The sequence below is a fragment of the Panthera tigris genome, chromosome A1, assembly GCF_018350195.1.
Source record: "Panthera tigris isolate Pti1 chromosome A1, P.tigris_Pti1_mat1.1, whole genome shotgun sequence".
Classification (NCBI taxonomy): domain Eukaryota; kingdom Metazoa; phylum Chordata; class Mammalia; order Carnivora; family Felidae; genus Panthera; species Panthera tigris.
Genome location: NC_056660.1, coordinates 50805828 through 50821682, shown reverse-complemented (window position 1 = coordinate 50821682; position 15855 = coordinate 50805828). Strand labels below are relative to the sequence as shown.

Genomic DNA, 15855 nt, shown 5'->3' with positions numbered 1-15855 from the left:
TTCAAAAATGTGAATGTGAACTTTAAGAAAAAAATCTTTTCGGGCACCTGGGTGGCTCAGTCGGTTAAGTGTCTGACTTAGGTCATGATCTCACGGTTCATGAATTTGAGCCCTGCATTGGACTCTCTGCTGTCAGCATGGAACCTGCTTGGGATTCTTTCTCTCCCTCTCTCTGCCCCTGCCATGCTCTCTCACTTGCTCTTTCTCTCAAAATAAATAAACTTGGGAAAAAAAAAAAAAGAATCTTTTATTTGGAAATAATTTTAAACTACAGAAAGGTTGCAAAAAGTAAGAGTAGTACATAGAACACCCATATACCCTTGAGCCAGATTCATCTATTGGTAACATTTTGATTTGCTTTATAACTTTTACATGCATGCTCTTATTGTCCCTTACACACTCTGTGGGTGTGTGTGTAAAACTTTTTTTTTTCTGAATCCTTTAAGAATAACTTTACATATATTGTGACCCTTTACTCTTGAATACTTCAGTTTATATTTTTTTGATTGATCCAGTAATTACTTTTTGACTTTTTTTTGGTCTCCTCTAATCTATGATCAGTCATTGCATCTGATTATCATGTCTCATTAGTCTCCTTTAATCTGTACAACACCCACACCTCTTCTTTGTCTATTATGATGACATTGATGTTTTTGAAAAGTATAGTACTTTTTTTTTTTTCCTAATAAAATGAGCCTCATTTTTGTTTCTCTGCTCTTTTCTCATGTTTAGATTTCAGGTTGTGCATTCCAAGCCAAAATACTATGTAAGTGATGTTGTGTTCTTCTCAGGTATCACATCTGGAGGCACAAAATACCCACCTGCCCTTCATTGGTGATGCAATTTTTGATTACCTGGGAAATGTTTAATTTCTCTACTGCATAATTAGTATTTTTTCCCTTGAAATTAATAAGGAATTTATGGGTTGATCCAATTAAGTGAGTCCTACTAAAAAGACAGTTGTAGGGTACCTGCTTTTCATGCAGTTTCCCCCTAGATTTAGCATCCCATTCTTGCCTAGACCAGTCTTTACTATAACGGTTGCAAAAAGATGATTTTCTCATTTCAGCACGCCATCACATTTACCAATTGGCCCTTTGCATTTTAGTGTAAGCAAGAGCCCATCTTACTTGTTTCATACAGATGCATGTATTTGTATTTTTTTCATTACTGTCCTTAATTATTTGGTTGCTTCGATTGTCTCGTATTTCATCAATTCAAGTCCCTTCAAGCTGGCTCCTGTGTTCTTGTGACATGCCCCTTCATTTTTGGGAACATTTCCTTATTTCCTGGCATAACAAGATGTTTCAGGCTTACCTGTAAGCCTAAAATCAGCCATTTCTCTGAGAATGCAGGTTTGTTTTAGTGGGGAATAGGATTAGACACCCAGTTGAGCACTAGGTATATTTATTGCTATGGGGTGTCTTTATATCCCCAGTATACATATATGTACATATATCTATACATGTAAGTATTTTAGAAATCATAAGCCCATACCAGTCAGTACCTCTAATTCCATTCCATCCCTATAGGGGTCTTTCTTACCTTGACCCATTCCATGTTTGTTTTGTTTCCTTTTTCCACTGTAAGAATTTTGGCTTCTAACAATATCAATACATTTCTTTCTCATTCAGTCAGTCCTAAAATATGGGTAAAATAGTTTCATATTTGATTTTCCCCTCACCACTATAAACACAAACTCACTGAAAGGAGTTCATGATTTTCTGTCCCTCTTGCTCCTGCCCCCTTTAACCTGTGTCCCTCCCCAAAGCTAAAGGTATAAAGTCAAGTATTGTGTTTATAAGTCACGTGGGTTTTTCTTCTTACCCCAGTTCAGTGGAATTATGTTATTCCTTTGGAATAGTATTGGATTCATTTGCTTCAGTTTGCTTTTTGTTTCATTTTAAAAAGTAGTTAATATTAATAAGAATAGGTACAAATAACAGATTCTTTGTGAAGAGCAGCAACAGCCAAGGATTACCCTTCTTCCCCTTGTTTCTGAAAACAAGCCCTTTTTCAGATCCATTTGTCTCACCCTGTCCTGGGGCAGGGGTTCATCTCTGTAAAGTGAGTAAGATCTGATGTCAGGGGCTAAGGGAGAAAGAGAGATGACCTTTCAGCATGGAGGAGATCACTTCGTCCTCAAACAATGAATGAGGCTCCTGAGGGGTGTCAGCAGTAGTAGAAAAGGGGCAGATGCAAAAGACTGTTACACAGTGGCCTCCTTCTTCTCCCTGTGGTAACAGGCCCCCTAGCCCTTCCTGGGAATACACAGGTTAAAATGCTGACGCCTGACATGTCATGCCCCCTTTGAGCTCTCAGACTTCCAAGGAGGGAGGCTTGTGGCTCAATGCACTGTTTCAATTTGTTTTAGTTTTAGGATCCCTCTTCTCATATCCTTAGGTGTAATTTTATTTTTTGAATATGTGGAACATTGACATGTTTCTAAAAGTTAAGTTACGCAAAAATAGTATATACTCTGTCAAATGTCATTTCCCCCCTATCCGTTTTACTTCATGCTTGTAAGTAATAAACTTCATTGTTTTCCAGTTTATCCTTCCTGAGTTTCTTGTAGGATTAATAAATAAATAAGTACACACATACACTGTCTACATCTGCGTTGTATAGATACAGGTTTGTGTGCATGTATGTATGCGTATGTATGTAACACATGTATCTATAATTATTTCCCCTTCTTTATTTTTCAAAAGGTAGCATTTTATATATGCTCTTCTGCACTTTGCCCTTTTTACTGTACTGTATTTCCTGGAAATCACTCCATGTTCATAGAGATCTTTCTTATTCTTTTTTTTTATTTCTGCATAGTACATTGTACATATATACTATATTTTATTCAGTCAGTTTCTTATGCTTGGACATTTAAGTGCTTTCCAATGTTTTGCAACAAAACAATAAATACTGTTAGAGGTGTATCTTTGAGGTAAATTTCTAGAAGTAAGGTTGCTGGGTTGAAGGTTAGTGCCTGTGTAGTTTTGTGAGATATTAACAACTCCCTTCTGTTTTGTATTCTCGCCAGCAATGGATGAGAATACCTGTTTCTCCACAGCTTTGCCAACACAATGCACTGTCATGCCTTTTAATTCGTGACAGTCTGATGGATGAGAAGTGGCCCTGCACACTTTGAAGCCTTTTTCCTGTAGCTGGTGCTGTGAACCTTCAAGCCCTTAACCTACATTTAGTGTTTTGACATTAAGGGTTAGGTTTTCTCTTTGGGTAGATGATTTTACCAGTGCTTTTTCCAAGTCCTCTGTACTCATCTCTTTTTCTCAAGCCACCCCTTTTGCAGGCTTCACCCCCTCCAACTTGCAGTGGCAGGTGGGTGGAGAAAATGGTTGGAATTTGTTTTTTTCCTCTGGTTACAGGTGACTTAAAGGTCAGCAGATCTGCTATTTCCTAATACTGCTGAAGGCTTGAGTGATGTGTGGTTTTCTTTGCCCTGTGTATTGGTTTTTATATGGTTTTGTGGGGGAGGGGGGATTGTGAATGGTAATATTTGAAATCAGACAACCATTATTGTCCTCTACCCCTAGAAGTTCTAGTTGTGAACTTTCATGAATTTAAATATGGTTTATGTGTAGCCACATTCTGAATGCCTGGGGTTGTCCAGGCATCTGTTGTATTTTTGCACTGCTTTTCTTTACATTAGTTGGTTGATAGTAAGGGAGTAGATACTTATTTCGGTAGTTAATGACAGAATTATTTTTCTTCTGAAAGCATAATGTCCTTGAATATGATATATTTTGCTCACTGTTCACATTCTTATGGGGTTTTTTTGTTTGTTTGTTCTGTGTTTTTTTTGTTTTTGTGTTTTTTTGTCAAAAAATAAGAACAGACATTGAAAGAAGCTGAGAATAAACATCAGGGTTTTTTTGGCTTCTCTGTTCCTGTGCTTGCCACTTTTCCTTCCCCTGGCTCATCCCAGGGATTGAAGTTCTGTTGCCTTTGCAGTCACTTTGTGGCTGTGGTTTCTTGCTATGATGTTGGAGTGATAGAACTCACTAGAAACCTAATAGTTGGAGTGAGAATTAACCAGGCTGTTTATAGTGCTCCAGACTCCCTTGTTCTTCAGCTTTTTTGCTAATGGTTTCTCATTCCCATTACTTACAGACAATGATGCGCTGGAAGTCAAGATCCAGCATTTTCCACCCTCCAGAGGGTTTTTGGAAGGGAAGTTTTTGTGGGGGGAGGGCAAGCTCCTGAGCCTGGGGTGGTTGAATGTTTACCTATCCACCATCAGCATTCTTTTATAGCTACTAGCTTAGTGGAGAAAGGCTTCCTCTTATTTTTTAAATTAAACTCTTACCTAATTTAGTACCTGTGGACAGCCATAGTTTTAAATAAGTTAACAATTATTTACTTAAGATACCATTCCTTAACATTGTTTCTGCTGTTTATCTTGAAACATAAGTGAAATAACTTACTAACACATGATCATGTGAACATACTTAATTTTCAAATTATATTCACAAGTTGTAGTATTCATTATTTTGGCCTTTACTCAAATATTTTCAGACTGTGATTTTAATAGTTACTTTCATTGTATACTGTCAATATCACAGTGATTTTTTTCAAAGTGAATTTTTTAAATGAACAATTTGTAATACTAATTTTTTTTAACATGTTGTGTATTGTACTTTCCATTTAAATGTAGGTAAAGACAATATTTCAGGGAGATTTCTTGCATGGAAAATATTTAGCTTTATTATTGTTTTTTAATAATGCATTTTGTGGCTTATTAGGGGCAGAGTTTCTAAGAATAATAGAAATTATTTTATTTCTTTATAAATTTTGGTCCAAATTTCACATGAATGTCATTAATAAGTAAAAGTACTAACAGTAAATAAAGAATAATTTTTCATAGAGCTATTTTTGTCTACTGTCTTCTTAATTTTATAAAAAATCAGATATTTTTTTATCCAATAATGTTGTTATTATGGTTTATTTAATTTTTTAGAAAGGACAACTTGGCAGACCAATTTTGGATGTGCCATACTGGAATGCAAAACCAGCTCCCATGCCTAATATTGGATCAAAATATGGAAGAAAAGCTACCTGGATAGGTGCAAGTGGGGATCAGACTTTCTTACGAATTGATGAAGCACTTATTAATTCTCATGTACTTGCTACATCAGAAATTTTTGCCAGTAAACACATAATAGGTAATATCCCTAAAAAACGTCTTTCCCAAAATCATTTTCTTGATTGATAATAAATGATTCATCATCTTTCCTTATCATTAGATATGTCTTAGAGCTTTTTGTTTTCTTTCTGTTTGAAGAAATTTTAAAGAAGCTTCTAAGTGTCTGTGTTTATAAGAGTATTTATAAGCTAGGGAGTCGTGGAAATATGAACCAAATTGAAGTAGGATAAACCCTGTGTTGGAAGGAGGAATTTTTGGTTAGATAAATGGTAAAAATTAATTTTTATGAAAGGTTATGTAAGTCAAACTTTGAAGTTCCGCTGTAGGTATCAATCTATACTTGTGTCTGTGATACCATAAATAATTATATAATAGGGTAATATAGATTTTAAGAGCATGTGTTGTGGATTTAGACCACCTGAGGTTTTAGTCCTAATTCTATTACTTAAAAATGTTTAGTTAATCTGTTTAAATCTCAGTTTTGTCTCATCTGTGAAATGGATGTAATAATAATACTTACCTTATAAGTAATACTTAATTTCTAAGCTGAGGGTATATAAAAGGGTAATGCATTTTTAAGATGTATAAATATCTTTCCTCAAGGCTTGGTACCTGCTTCTATGTCAGAACCTCCTCCATTTAAATGTCTTCTGATCAATAAAGTGGATGGGAGTTGTAAAACTTTTAATGACTCTGAACAAGAGGATCTGCAAGGATTCGGTGTGTGTCTTGACCCTGTGTATGATGTCATTTGGAGGTAAGCTCTGTTTATAAAATAGAGTAGTGAATAAGTTTTGATCAAATTATACTTTTGTGGTGATATAAAACTCATGTATAAGCAGATTTTACATACATGAGTACTTTCCTATTTAACTGTGCTTCCTGGGACCTTTACAGTGTAGTGCAGTGATTAAGGCAGCCAGGCTGCCTCAGTTTATCCCACATCCACAATTTGCTTTCTGTGTCAACTTGGAATAGTTATCATGACTCTATGTGCTTCACTTCTCTCATTTATAAATTTGGAATGATAATAGTACCTACCTCATAGATTGTTAGAAGGAGTGAAGAATTTAGAGCTGAGGCACATAGTAGGTGCTATAGAATTGTTTGCCACTGTCATTATATTAAGCACTTTTACTTTTAAGAATTCTGTTATTATTTTTGGTCTTTCAGCAATCATATCTAAACTGCGTAGAGCTCATTCTTTTTTCATAAATATTGAATTATTACCGACTATGTAGAAGAAACTGTGCCAAACATAGTACAGAATAATTAAGGTAAATAAGCTCGCCCTTTATGAATGCGCATAACAGAATCCCCAAATTGGTAGAGAAATATAGAAATGTATAGGGCTACCAAACTCTGGAAACTGTAAAATGTAGAGAATGGATACAGATACACTAGAGACTCAAATTATATTGTATTTGTTTAAAATTTATTATGGTGCTTTATATACATAATGAGTAAAGAAAAGTGTTGTCCCTTTCAGCAACTCTAGGTTTGAATACTAGTAGGTGTTCCCTGCATTACCAGAGTGACTTATCACAGGACTTACCTCCCCCGCCCCGCCCCAATCCCTTGCATTGTTTATTTGGCCAACATCAGTGGACAGGAATTAGATAAACTGAAAGGTTTAAGTAGCACCAGTAAGGAAAGGCAAAAGGCTTTTTCTGTCTTCTTCCTCTGCACATGCCTGCTTTCATTTCTATCAGCCAGCCACGTCTTAAGAGGCCATGCTATCATTCCTAAGGCTGCATTCAGAGTGAAGTAATTATATTGCTTCCCAGGTTGCTGACCAGCATAACTATCTTACTTGGGCACTTTGTGAGAAGGTCTGGAAGCCAGAATTGAGTAGTGCTTTTCATTCTCCTTGGCAGCATTACATAGGATAGATTAGATAATGAAAGACTGCAGGTAAATAGTCTTATAGTAAATCTTACGGAGACATGAAATACTAGGAACCAAAATTAGAGTGGTCATGTGGGATAGCATGGAGGGGCTAGAAAGGCACATGGTGTAAAGATAGACTAGTCATTAGTTATTTACTGATTACAAGTCCATACACAAGAGACTTAGTTACCAAAGAGCAAGCACTGGTTTGGACCTAGGGTGTTTTATTTTCTAGAATCTTTATAGAATACGTATAACTTTTATATCTTATTTTTAAATGAAGTAAATTTGCATTGGCAAAATAAAAGTTGACAGGGTGGAATTTGTTTATGGATACATTCACTAAATTAGAAATGCATTCTCTAAATTAGTTAATAGCAGAACTGGATTCTAATAGTATAACTAGAGCCATTTCCTAGACTCTTAACAGAACTCAGAAGTGTGGTAGGCAGTCAGTTGAACCTTGCCTTTTTCACATATGGTGATAACATTGGGAGAGATGATCTCAAATGTCTCCACAGTCCTTGACCATTTACCCCTTTGTTCCAGAACAAAGATTGAGAGATGAAGAGCAGTCACTCCTCCAGTGTTTCACTAAAACAGCTGGAGGGTGTTTTCGTGTAATCAGGATTAGAGTTTTTATTCTGTTATCCTGACTTCTGGCTATTTTATGTCCTTTGTGTTTTTCACTAGGGTACTTGCATTTTATAGCTGTCATAGATACTGCAGATTCAGTATTAGCTTACTTTGACTTTCCTTCCATCCAGAATGCTTCTTTTTGTAGTCTTAACAGAGAATTTCTCCTGTATAATTAGAAAGTTAACATCTATAAAAAGCAGATGAATGTTAAGAATAGCAATTTTAGGGTGCCTGGGTGGCTCAGTCGGTTAAGAACAGCAATTTTATTTCCCACTTCAAAATATATACAATTAATACATGAATATGCGTTTTCATTTTTAAAAAAATTTTTTAACGTTTGTTCATTTATTTTTTTTAATACAAAATTTATTGTCAAATTGGTTTCCATACAACACCCAGTGCTCATCCCAACAGGTGCCCTCAATGCCCATCACCCACTTTCCCCTCCCTCCCACCCCCCCCATCAACCCTCAGTTTATTCTCAGTTTTTAAGAGTCTCTTATGCTTTGCCTCCCTCCCTCTCTATTTTAGTCCCCTTCCCCTCCCCCATGGTGTTCTGTTAAGTTTCTCAAGATCCACGTAAGAGTGAAAACATATAGTATCTATCTTTCTCTGTATGACTTATTTCACTTAGTATAACTTTCTAGTTCCATCCACGTTGCTACAAAAGGCCATATTTCATTCTTTCTCATTGCCAAGTAGTATTCCATTGTATATAAAAACCACAACTTCCTTCTGAAACCAAGCCTGCATCCTGGGTCCGGTCGACATAGATGCCTGCCTCTCAAGTAAGTAATGATGCCAAAACTCCTGGAGTGGCAACTATATGTTGCATGCCACCAGAAGTTGAAACTATGTAAATCCCAGGCAGCAGAGTTTACCAGAAGAAGAAATATACCTGGGTTCTAACTGCAACCCATGCCATTTAAACTGTGAGTTGCACAATAGCCAAATTGTGGAAAGAGCCTAAATGTCCATCAACTGATGAATGGATAAAGAAATTGTGGTTTATATACACAATGGAATACTACGTGGCAATGAGAAAAAATGAAATATGGCCTTTTGTAGCAACATGGATGGAACTGGAGAGTGTGATGCTAAGTGAAATAAGCCATACAGAGAAAGACAGATACCATATGGTTTCACTCTTATGTGGATCCTGAGAAACATAACAGAAACCCATGGGGGAGGGGAAGGAAAAAAAAAAAAAAAAGAGGTTAGAGTGGGAGAGAGCCAAAGCATTAGAGACTGTTAAAAACTGAGAACAAACTGAGGGTTGATGGGGGGTGGGAGGGAGGGCAGGGTGGGTGATGGGTATTGAGGAGGGCACCTTTTGGGATGAGCACTGGGTGTTGTATGGAAACCAATTTGACAGTAAATTTCATATATTAAAAAATAAAAAAAATTAAAAAAAAAAATAAAAAAATAAAAAAATAAAAACCACAACTTCTTTATCCATTCATCAGTTGATGGACATTTAGGCTCTTTCCATAATTTGGCTATTGTTGAACTGCTGCTATAAACATTGGGGTACAAGTGCCCCTATGCATCAGCACTTCTGTATCCCTTGGGTAAATTCCTAGCAGTGCTGTTGCTGGGTCATAGGGTAGATCTATTTTTAATTTTTTGAGGAACCTCCACACTGTTTTCCAGAGTGGATGCACCAGTTTGCATTTCCACCAACAGTGCAAGAGGGTTCTTGTTTCTCCACATCCTCGCCAACATCTAAAGTCTCCTGATTTGTTCATTTTAGCCACTCTGACTGGTGTGAGGTGCTATCTGAGTGTGGTTTTGATTTGTATTTCCCTGATGAGGAGCGACATTGAGCATCTTTACATGTGCCTGTTGGCCATCTGGATGTCTTCTTTAGAGAAGTGTCTATTCATGTGTTCTGCCCATTTCTTCACTGGATTATTTGTTTTTCGGGTGTGGAGTTTGGTGAGTTCTTTATAGATTTTGGATACTAGCCCTTTGTCCAATATGTCATTTAAAGATATCTTTTCCCATTCCGTTGGTTGCCTTTTAGTTTTGTTGATTGTTTCCTCTGCAGTGCAGAAGCTTTTTATCTTCATGAGGTCCTAATACTTCATTTTTGCTTTTAATTCCCTTGCCTTTGGGGATGTGTCAAGTAAGAAATTGCTGCGGCTGAGGTCAGAGAGATTTTTTCCTGCTTTCTCCTCTAGTGTTTTGATGGTTTCTTGTCTCAAATTCAGGTCCTTTATCCATTTTGAGTTTATTTTTGTGAATGGTGTAAGTAAGTGGTCTAGTTTCATTCTTCTGCATGTGGCTGTCCAGCTCTCCCAGCACCATTTGTTAAAGAGACTGTCTGCTTTCCATTGGATATTCTTTCCTGCTTTGTCAAAGATTAGTTGGCCATACTTTTGTGGGTCCAATTCTGGAGTCTCTATTCTATTCCACTGGTCTTTGTGTCTGTCTTTGTGCCAATACCATGCTGTCTTGATGATGACAGCTTTGTAGTAGAGGCTAAAGTCTGGGATTGTGATGCCTCCTGCTTTGGTCTTCTTCTTCAAAATTATTTTGGCTATTTGGGGTCTTTTGTGGTTCCATATAAATTTTAGGATTGCTTGTTCTAGCTTCAAGAAGAATGCTGGTGCAATTTTGATTGGGATTGCATTGAATGTGTAGATAGCTTTGGGTAGAATTGACATTTTAACAATATTTATTCTTCCATCCCATGAGCATGGAATGTTTTTCCATTTCTTTATATCTTCTTCAATTGCCTTCATAAGCTTTCTATACTTTTCAGCATACGGATCTTTTACATTTTTGGTTAGGTTTATTCCTAGGTATTTTATGCTTCTTGGTGCAGTTGTGAATGGGATCAGTTTCTTTGTCTTTCTGTTCCTTCATTATTAGTGTACAAGAATGCAGCTGATTTCTGTAAATTAATTCTGTATCCTGCGACTTTGCTGAATTCATGTATCAGTTCTAGCAGACTTTTGGTGGAGTCTGTTGGTTTTCCATATATAATATCATCTGCAAAAAGTGAAAGCTTGAATTCATCTTTGCCAATTTTGATGCCTTTGATTTCCTTTTGTTGCCTGATTGCTGATGCTAGAACTTCCAACACTATGTTAGCAAACAGCAGTGAGAGTGGACATCCCTGTCATGTTCCTGATCTCAGGAGGAAAGCTCTCAGTTTTTCCCCATTGAGGATGATATTAGCTGTGGGCTTTTCATAAATGGCTTTTATGATGTTTAAGTATGTTCCTTCTATCCCGACTTTCTCGAGGGTATTTATTAAGAAAGGATGCTGAATTTTGTCAAATGCTTTTTCTGCATCGATTGACAGGATCATACGGTTCTTTTCTTTTCTTTTATTAATGTGACGTATCACATTGATTGATTTGCAAATGTTGAACCAGCCCTGCAGCCCAGGAATGAATCCCACTTGATCATGGTGAATAATTTTTTTTATATGCTGTTGAATTCGATTTGCTAGTATCTTGTTGAGGATTTTTGCGTCCGTATTCATCAGGGATATTGCCCTGTAGTTCTCTTTTTTTTGCTGGGTCTCTATCTGGTTTGGGAATCAAAGTAATGCTGGCTTCATAGAATGAGTCTGGAAGTTTTCCTTCCCTTTCAATTTTTTGAAACAGCTTGAGAAGGATAGGTATTATCTCTGCTTTAAATGTCTGGTAGAATTCCCCAGGGAAGCCATCTGGTTCTGGACTCTTATTTGTTGGGAGATTTTTGATAACTGATTCAATTTCTTTGCTGGTAATGGGTCTGTTCAGTTTTCTATTTCTTTCCGTTTGAGTTTCGGAAGTGTATGGGTGCTTAGGTATTTGAACATTTCTTCTTGGCTATCCAGTTTGTTGGCATATAATTTTTCATAGTACTCCCTGATTATTGCTTGTATTTCTGAGGGATTGATTGTAATAATTCCATTTTCATTCATGATTTTATCTATTTGGGTCATCTCCCTTTTCTTTTTGAGAAGCCTCGCTACAGGTTTATCAATTTTGTTTATTTTTTCAAAAAACCAATCTTAGTTTCATTGATCTGCTCTACAGTTTTTTTAGATTCTATATTATTTCTGCTCTGATCTTTATTATTTCTCTTCTTCTGCTGGGTTTGGGGTGTCTTTGCTGTTCTGCTCTATTTCCTTTAGGTGTGCTGTTAGATTTTGTATTTTGGACTTTTCTCGTTTCTTAAGATAGGCCTAGATTGCAATGTATTTTCCTCTCAGGACTGCCTTTGCTACATCCCAAAGCGTTTGGATTGTTGTATTTTCATCTTCATTTGTTTCCATATATTTTTAAATTTCTTCTCTAATTGCCCGGTTGACCCATTCATTCTTTAGTGGGGTGTTCTTTAACCTCCATGCTTTTGGAGGTTTTCCAGGCTTTTTCCTGTGGTTGATTTCAAGTTTCATAGCATTGTGGTCTGCAAGTGTGCATGGTATGATCTCAGTTCTTTTATGCTTATGAAGGGCTGTTTTGTGACCGAGTATGTGATCTCTCTTGGAGAATGTTTCATGTGCACTCGAGAAGAAAATATATTCTGTTCCTTTGGGATGCAGAGTTCTAAATATATCTGCCAAGTCCATCTGATCCAATGTATCATTCAGGGCCCTTGTTTCTTTATTGATCCTGTGTCTAGATGATCTATCCATTGTTGTAAGTGGATTTTTTAAGGTCCCCTGCAATACCACATTCTTATCAACATGGTTGCTTATGTTTGTGATTGTTTTATATATTTGGGGGCTCCCGTATTTGGTGCATAGACATTTATAATTGTTAGCTCTTCCTGATGGATAGACCCTGTAATTATTATATAATGCCCTTGTTCATCTCTTGTTACCACCTTTAATTTAAAGTCTAGTTTGTCTGATGTAAGTATGGCTACTCCAGCTTTCTTCTGACTTGCAGTAGCATGATAGATACTTCTCCATCTCCTCACTTTCAATCTGAAGTTGTCCTCAAGTGTAAAATGAGTCTCTTGTAGACAGCAAATAGATGGGTCTTGTTTTCTTATCCATTCTGATACCATTTGTCTTTTGGTTGGAGCATTTAGTCCATTTACATTCATTGTTGTTATTGAAAGATATGGGTTTAGAGTCATTGTGATGTCTGTAGGTTTCATGCTTGTAGTGATATCTCTGGTACTTTGTGGTCCTTGCAACATTTCACTCACAGAATCCCCCTTAGGATCTCTTGTAGGACTGGTTTAGTGGTGATGAATTCCTTCAGTTTTTGTGTGTTTGGGAAAACCTTTATCTCTCCTTCTAATCTGAATGACAGACCTGCTGGATAAAGGATTCTCAGCTGCATATTTTTTCTGTTCATCACATTGAAGATTTCTTGCCATTCCTTTCTGGCCTGCCAAGTTTCAGTAGATAGGTCTGCTACTACCTTATGTGTCTAGCTTTGTAAGTTAGGGCCTGTTTATCCCTAACTGCTTTCAGAATTCTCTCTTTATCCTTGTATTTTGCCAGTTTCACTATGATGTGTCATGCAGAAGTTTGATTCAAGTTACGTCTGAAGGTAGTTCTCTGTGCCTCTTTGATTTCAATGCCTGTTTCCTTCCCCATATCGGGGAAGTCTCAGCTATGATTTGTTCAAGTACACCTTCAGCCCCTCTCTCTTTCTCTTCCTCTTCTAGAATTCCTGTGATACATATATTGTTCCATTTGATTGCATCACTTAGTTCTCTAATTCTCCCCTCATACTCCTGGATATTTTTTATCTCTCTTTTTGTCAGCTTCCTCATTTTCCATAATTTTGTCTTCTAATTCACTTATTCTCTCCTCTGCCTCTTCAATCCGTGCTATGGCCGCCTCCATTTTATTTTTGCACCTCATTTATAGCATTTTTTAGTTCCTCATGACTATTTTTAGTCCCTTGATCTCTGTAGCAATAGATTCTCTGCTGTCCTGTATGCTTTTTTCAAACACAGTGATTAATTTTATGACTATTATTCTAAATTCTTGTTCCGTTATATTGCTTAAATCAGTTTTGGTCAATTCGTTAGCTGTCGCCAGTTCCTGGAGTCTCTTTTGAGGAGAATTCTTCCGTTTCGTCATTTTGGATAGTCCCTGGAGTGGCGCAGAACTGCAAGGCACTTCCCCTGTGCTGTCTGGAGTAACTTGTGTTGGTGGGCGGGGCTGCAGTCAGACTAGATGTCTGTCCCCAGCCCACCACTGGGGCCACAGTCAGACTGGTGTGTACCTTATCTTCCCCTCTTCCAGGGGCAGGACTCACTGTGGAGTGGTGTGGCCTCTGTCTGGGCTGCTTACACACTGCCAGGTTTGTAGTGCTGCTGAGATGGGATCTGGCCAAGGGCATATTAGACGGGGTGGATCTGCAAGGTACACAGGGGCAGGAGGGGCAGGCTTAGCTTGCTTTGCAGTAGGTGGTCCCCTGCGGAAGGGGCACTGCAGCACCTGGAGGGAGGCAGGCCCCTTGGAGGGATGGATCCGCAGAAGCACAACATTGGGCATTTGCATGGTGCAAGCCTTTATTCATTTGTTGAGAGAGAGAGAGAGAGAGACACACACACACACACACACACACACACACACACACACACAGTGTGAGTAGGGGAGGGGCAGAGAGAGAGGGAGACACAGACTCTGACGCAGGCTCCAGGCTCTGAACTGTCAGCACAGAGCCCGATGTGGGGCTTGAACTCACAGGTGAGATCGTGACCTGAGTCGAAGTCGGAAGCTCAACTCACTGAGCCACCCCGGAGCCCCAGTTTGACACCTTTTTAAATGCATGTATTTTTAAAATACAAATAAGAATATATTCATTTTAAAAGTTAGGTTTTTTGCTAAACAACAATTTCTAGGTCTTTCCAAGTCACTATTCTAAGAACTGCTTTTTTATTAAAACTGTATAGAATCCTGTAGTCTGGATATACCAAAATATACTGATCTATTTCCCTATTAATGAACAAAATTTTTAGATTATTTTGTAATGTTTCAGTATTATGTATAATGCCCCAGTGAACACACAAACACACACATGTATATAAGCACAGAGTTTTATACTCATGGGAGTGTATTGCTATGAGGTGGCTTTCAAGAAGTGGAATTGCTGAGTCAGAAGATAGTCAGAATTGTCATATATACCTGCCCTTTTCTCCCTTAATACTCTCTTCACCAACTGCATGTGAGAGTCCATATTTTCCCATACTATCTGCATCACTATACAGTTATTATCATTTAATAATATTAAATACTAACATTAATACTGTATGCTAATACTGCACTATTATTTTCAATTTTTGCTATTTTAATTTTATTCTGTTAATATTTAAATACATACTATATGATATGAGATAGACAATGTCCTTGCTCTTAGGGAAGTCGTCTTTTTTTTTTTTAACAGAGATAAAGACTATACAAAATGATTATCTAATATACTTTACAGAGCTTGCTCAGCATTATTAAGGAACAAGACGGCGCTATGATTGAGGTTAACAGCAGTGACCTATATTCCATTCAGTGGAGATAGTATAAGTTAAGACCTTAAAATATAAAAAGAACCAGGCATTTGAAGAGTTAGGAAAAGTTTTCTGAGCAGGGAGAGCTTAGTAGACCCAAATGCTTTGGTACCAGCAAGAGCTTGGCTGTGTTTTAGGAACTTGAAAAAAGCCAGTGTGGTTAAAGCATAGTGAGTGAGTGGCACAAAATAAATTCAAAGGAGTAGGCAGGGCTAGGATATGCAGGACTTTGTAGGGTAGATTAAGAAATTTGAGTTTTCTTCCAATAGGAAGTTTTTATAGGATGTTGAGTTGGGAAACGACAGTAAGAGATTATACTTACTGTGTGGAAAATAGATGGGAAGGAGGCAGGCACAGATACAGGAGGTTACTGCAGCAGTGCAAGGGAGAGAGGATGGCATGAAACTTAGGGTTGTGGTGGGGAAGATGGGAGGAGCAGGCAGTAGCACATAGTTTGGAATAGAGCCAATAGAACTTGGTTGATTTGGGGGTGGGGTTGTGGGGGGGGAGTGGTGGGGGTGGGGGCAGTGGCCATTTAAGGAAAGAAAGTGGTCAAGGATGATTCCCAAAGTTCTGATTTTGGCATTTGAATAGACATTGGTGGCATTAACTGAGCCAGGAGAGGCAGAGAAAGGAACAGATTTTGTCAAGATTTCTGTTTTTGACATGTTAAGTAGGCAGTTAGAGAAGTG

At 37.6% G+C, this 15855-nt stretch overlaps 1 protein-coding gene across 13 annotated transcripts in view; it reads left to right on the top strand.

Annotated features, from left to right (window-relative positions):
- The window catches only part of MYCBP2 (MYC binding protein 2), a 283680-nt gene that overhangs the window by 109105 nt on the left and 158720 nt on the right, over window positions 1–15855 (top strand). For all 13 annotated transcript variants that reach the window (XM_042978630.1, XM_042978658.1, XM_042978633.1 and 10 more), the window contains 2 exons: window positions 4976–5180; window positions 5765–5918. In XM_042978630.1, coding sequence (XP_042834564.1) covers window positions 4976–5180; window positions 5765–5918 — 359 coding nt within the window. The remainder of the gene's footprint in view (window positions 1–4975; window positions 5181–5764; window positions 5919–15855) is intronic.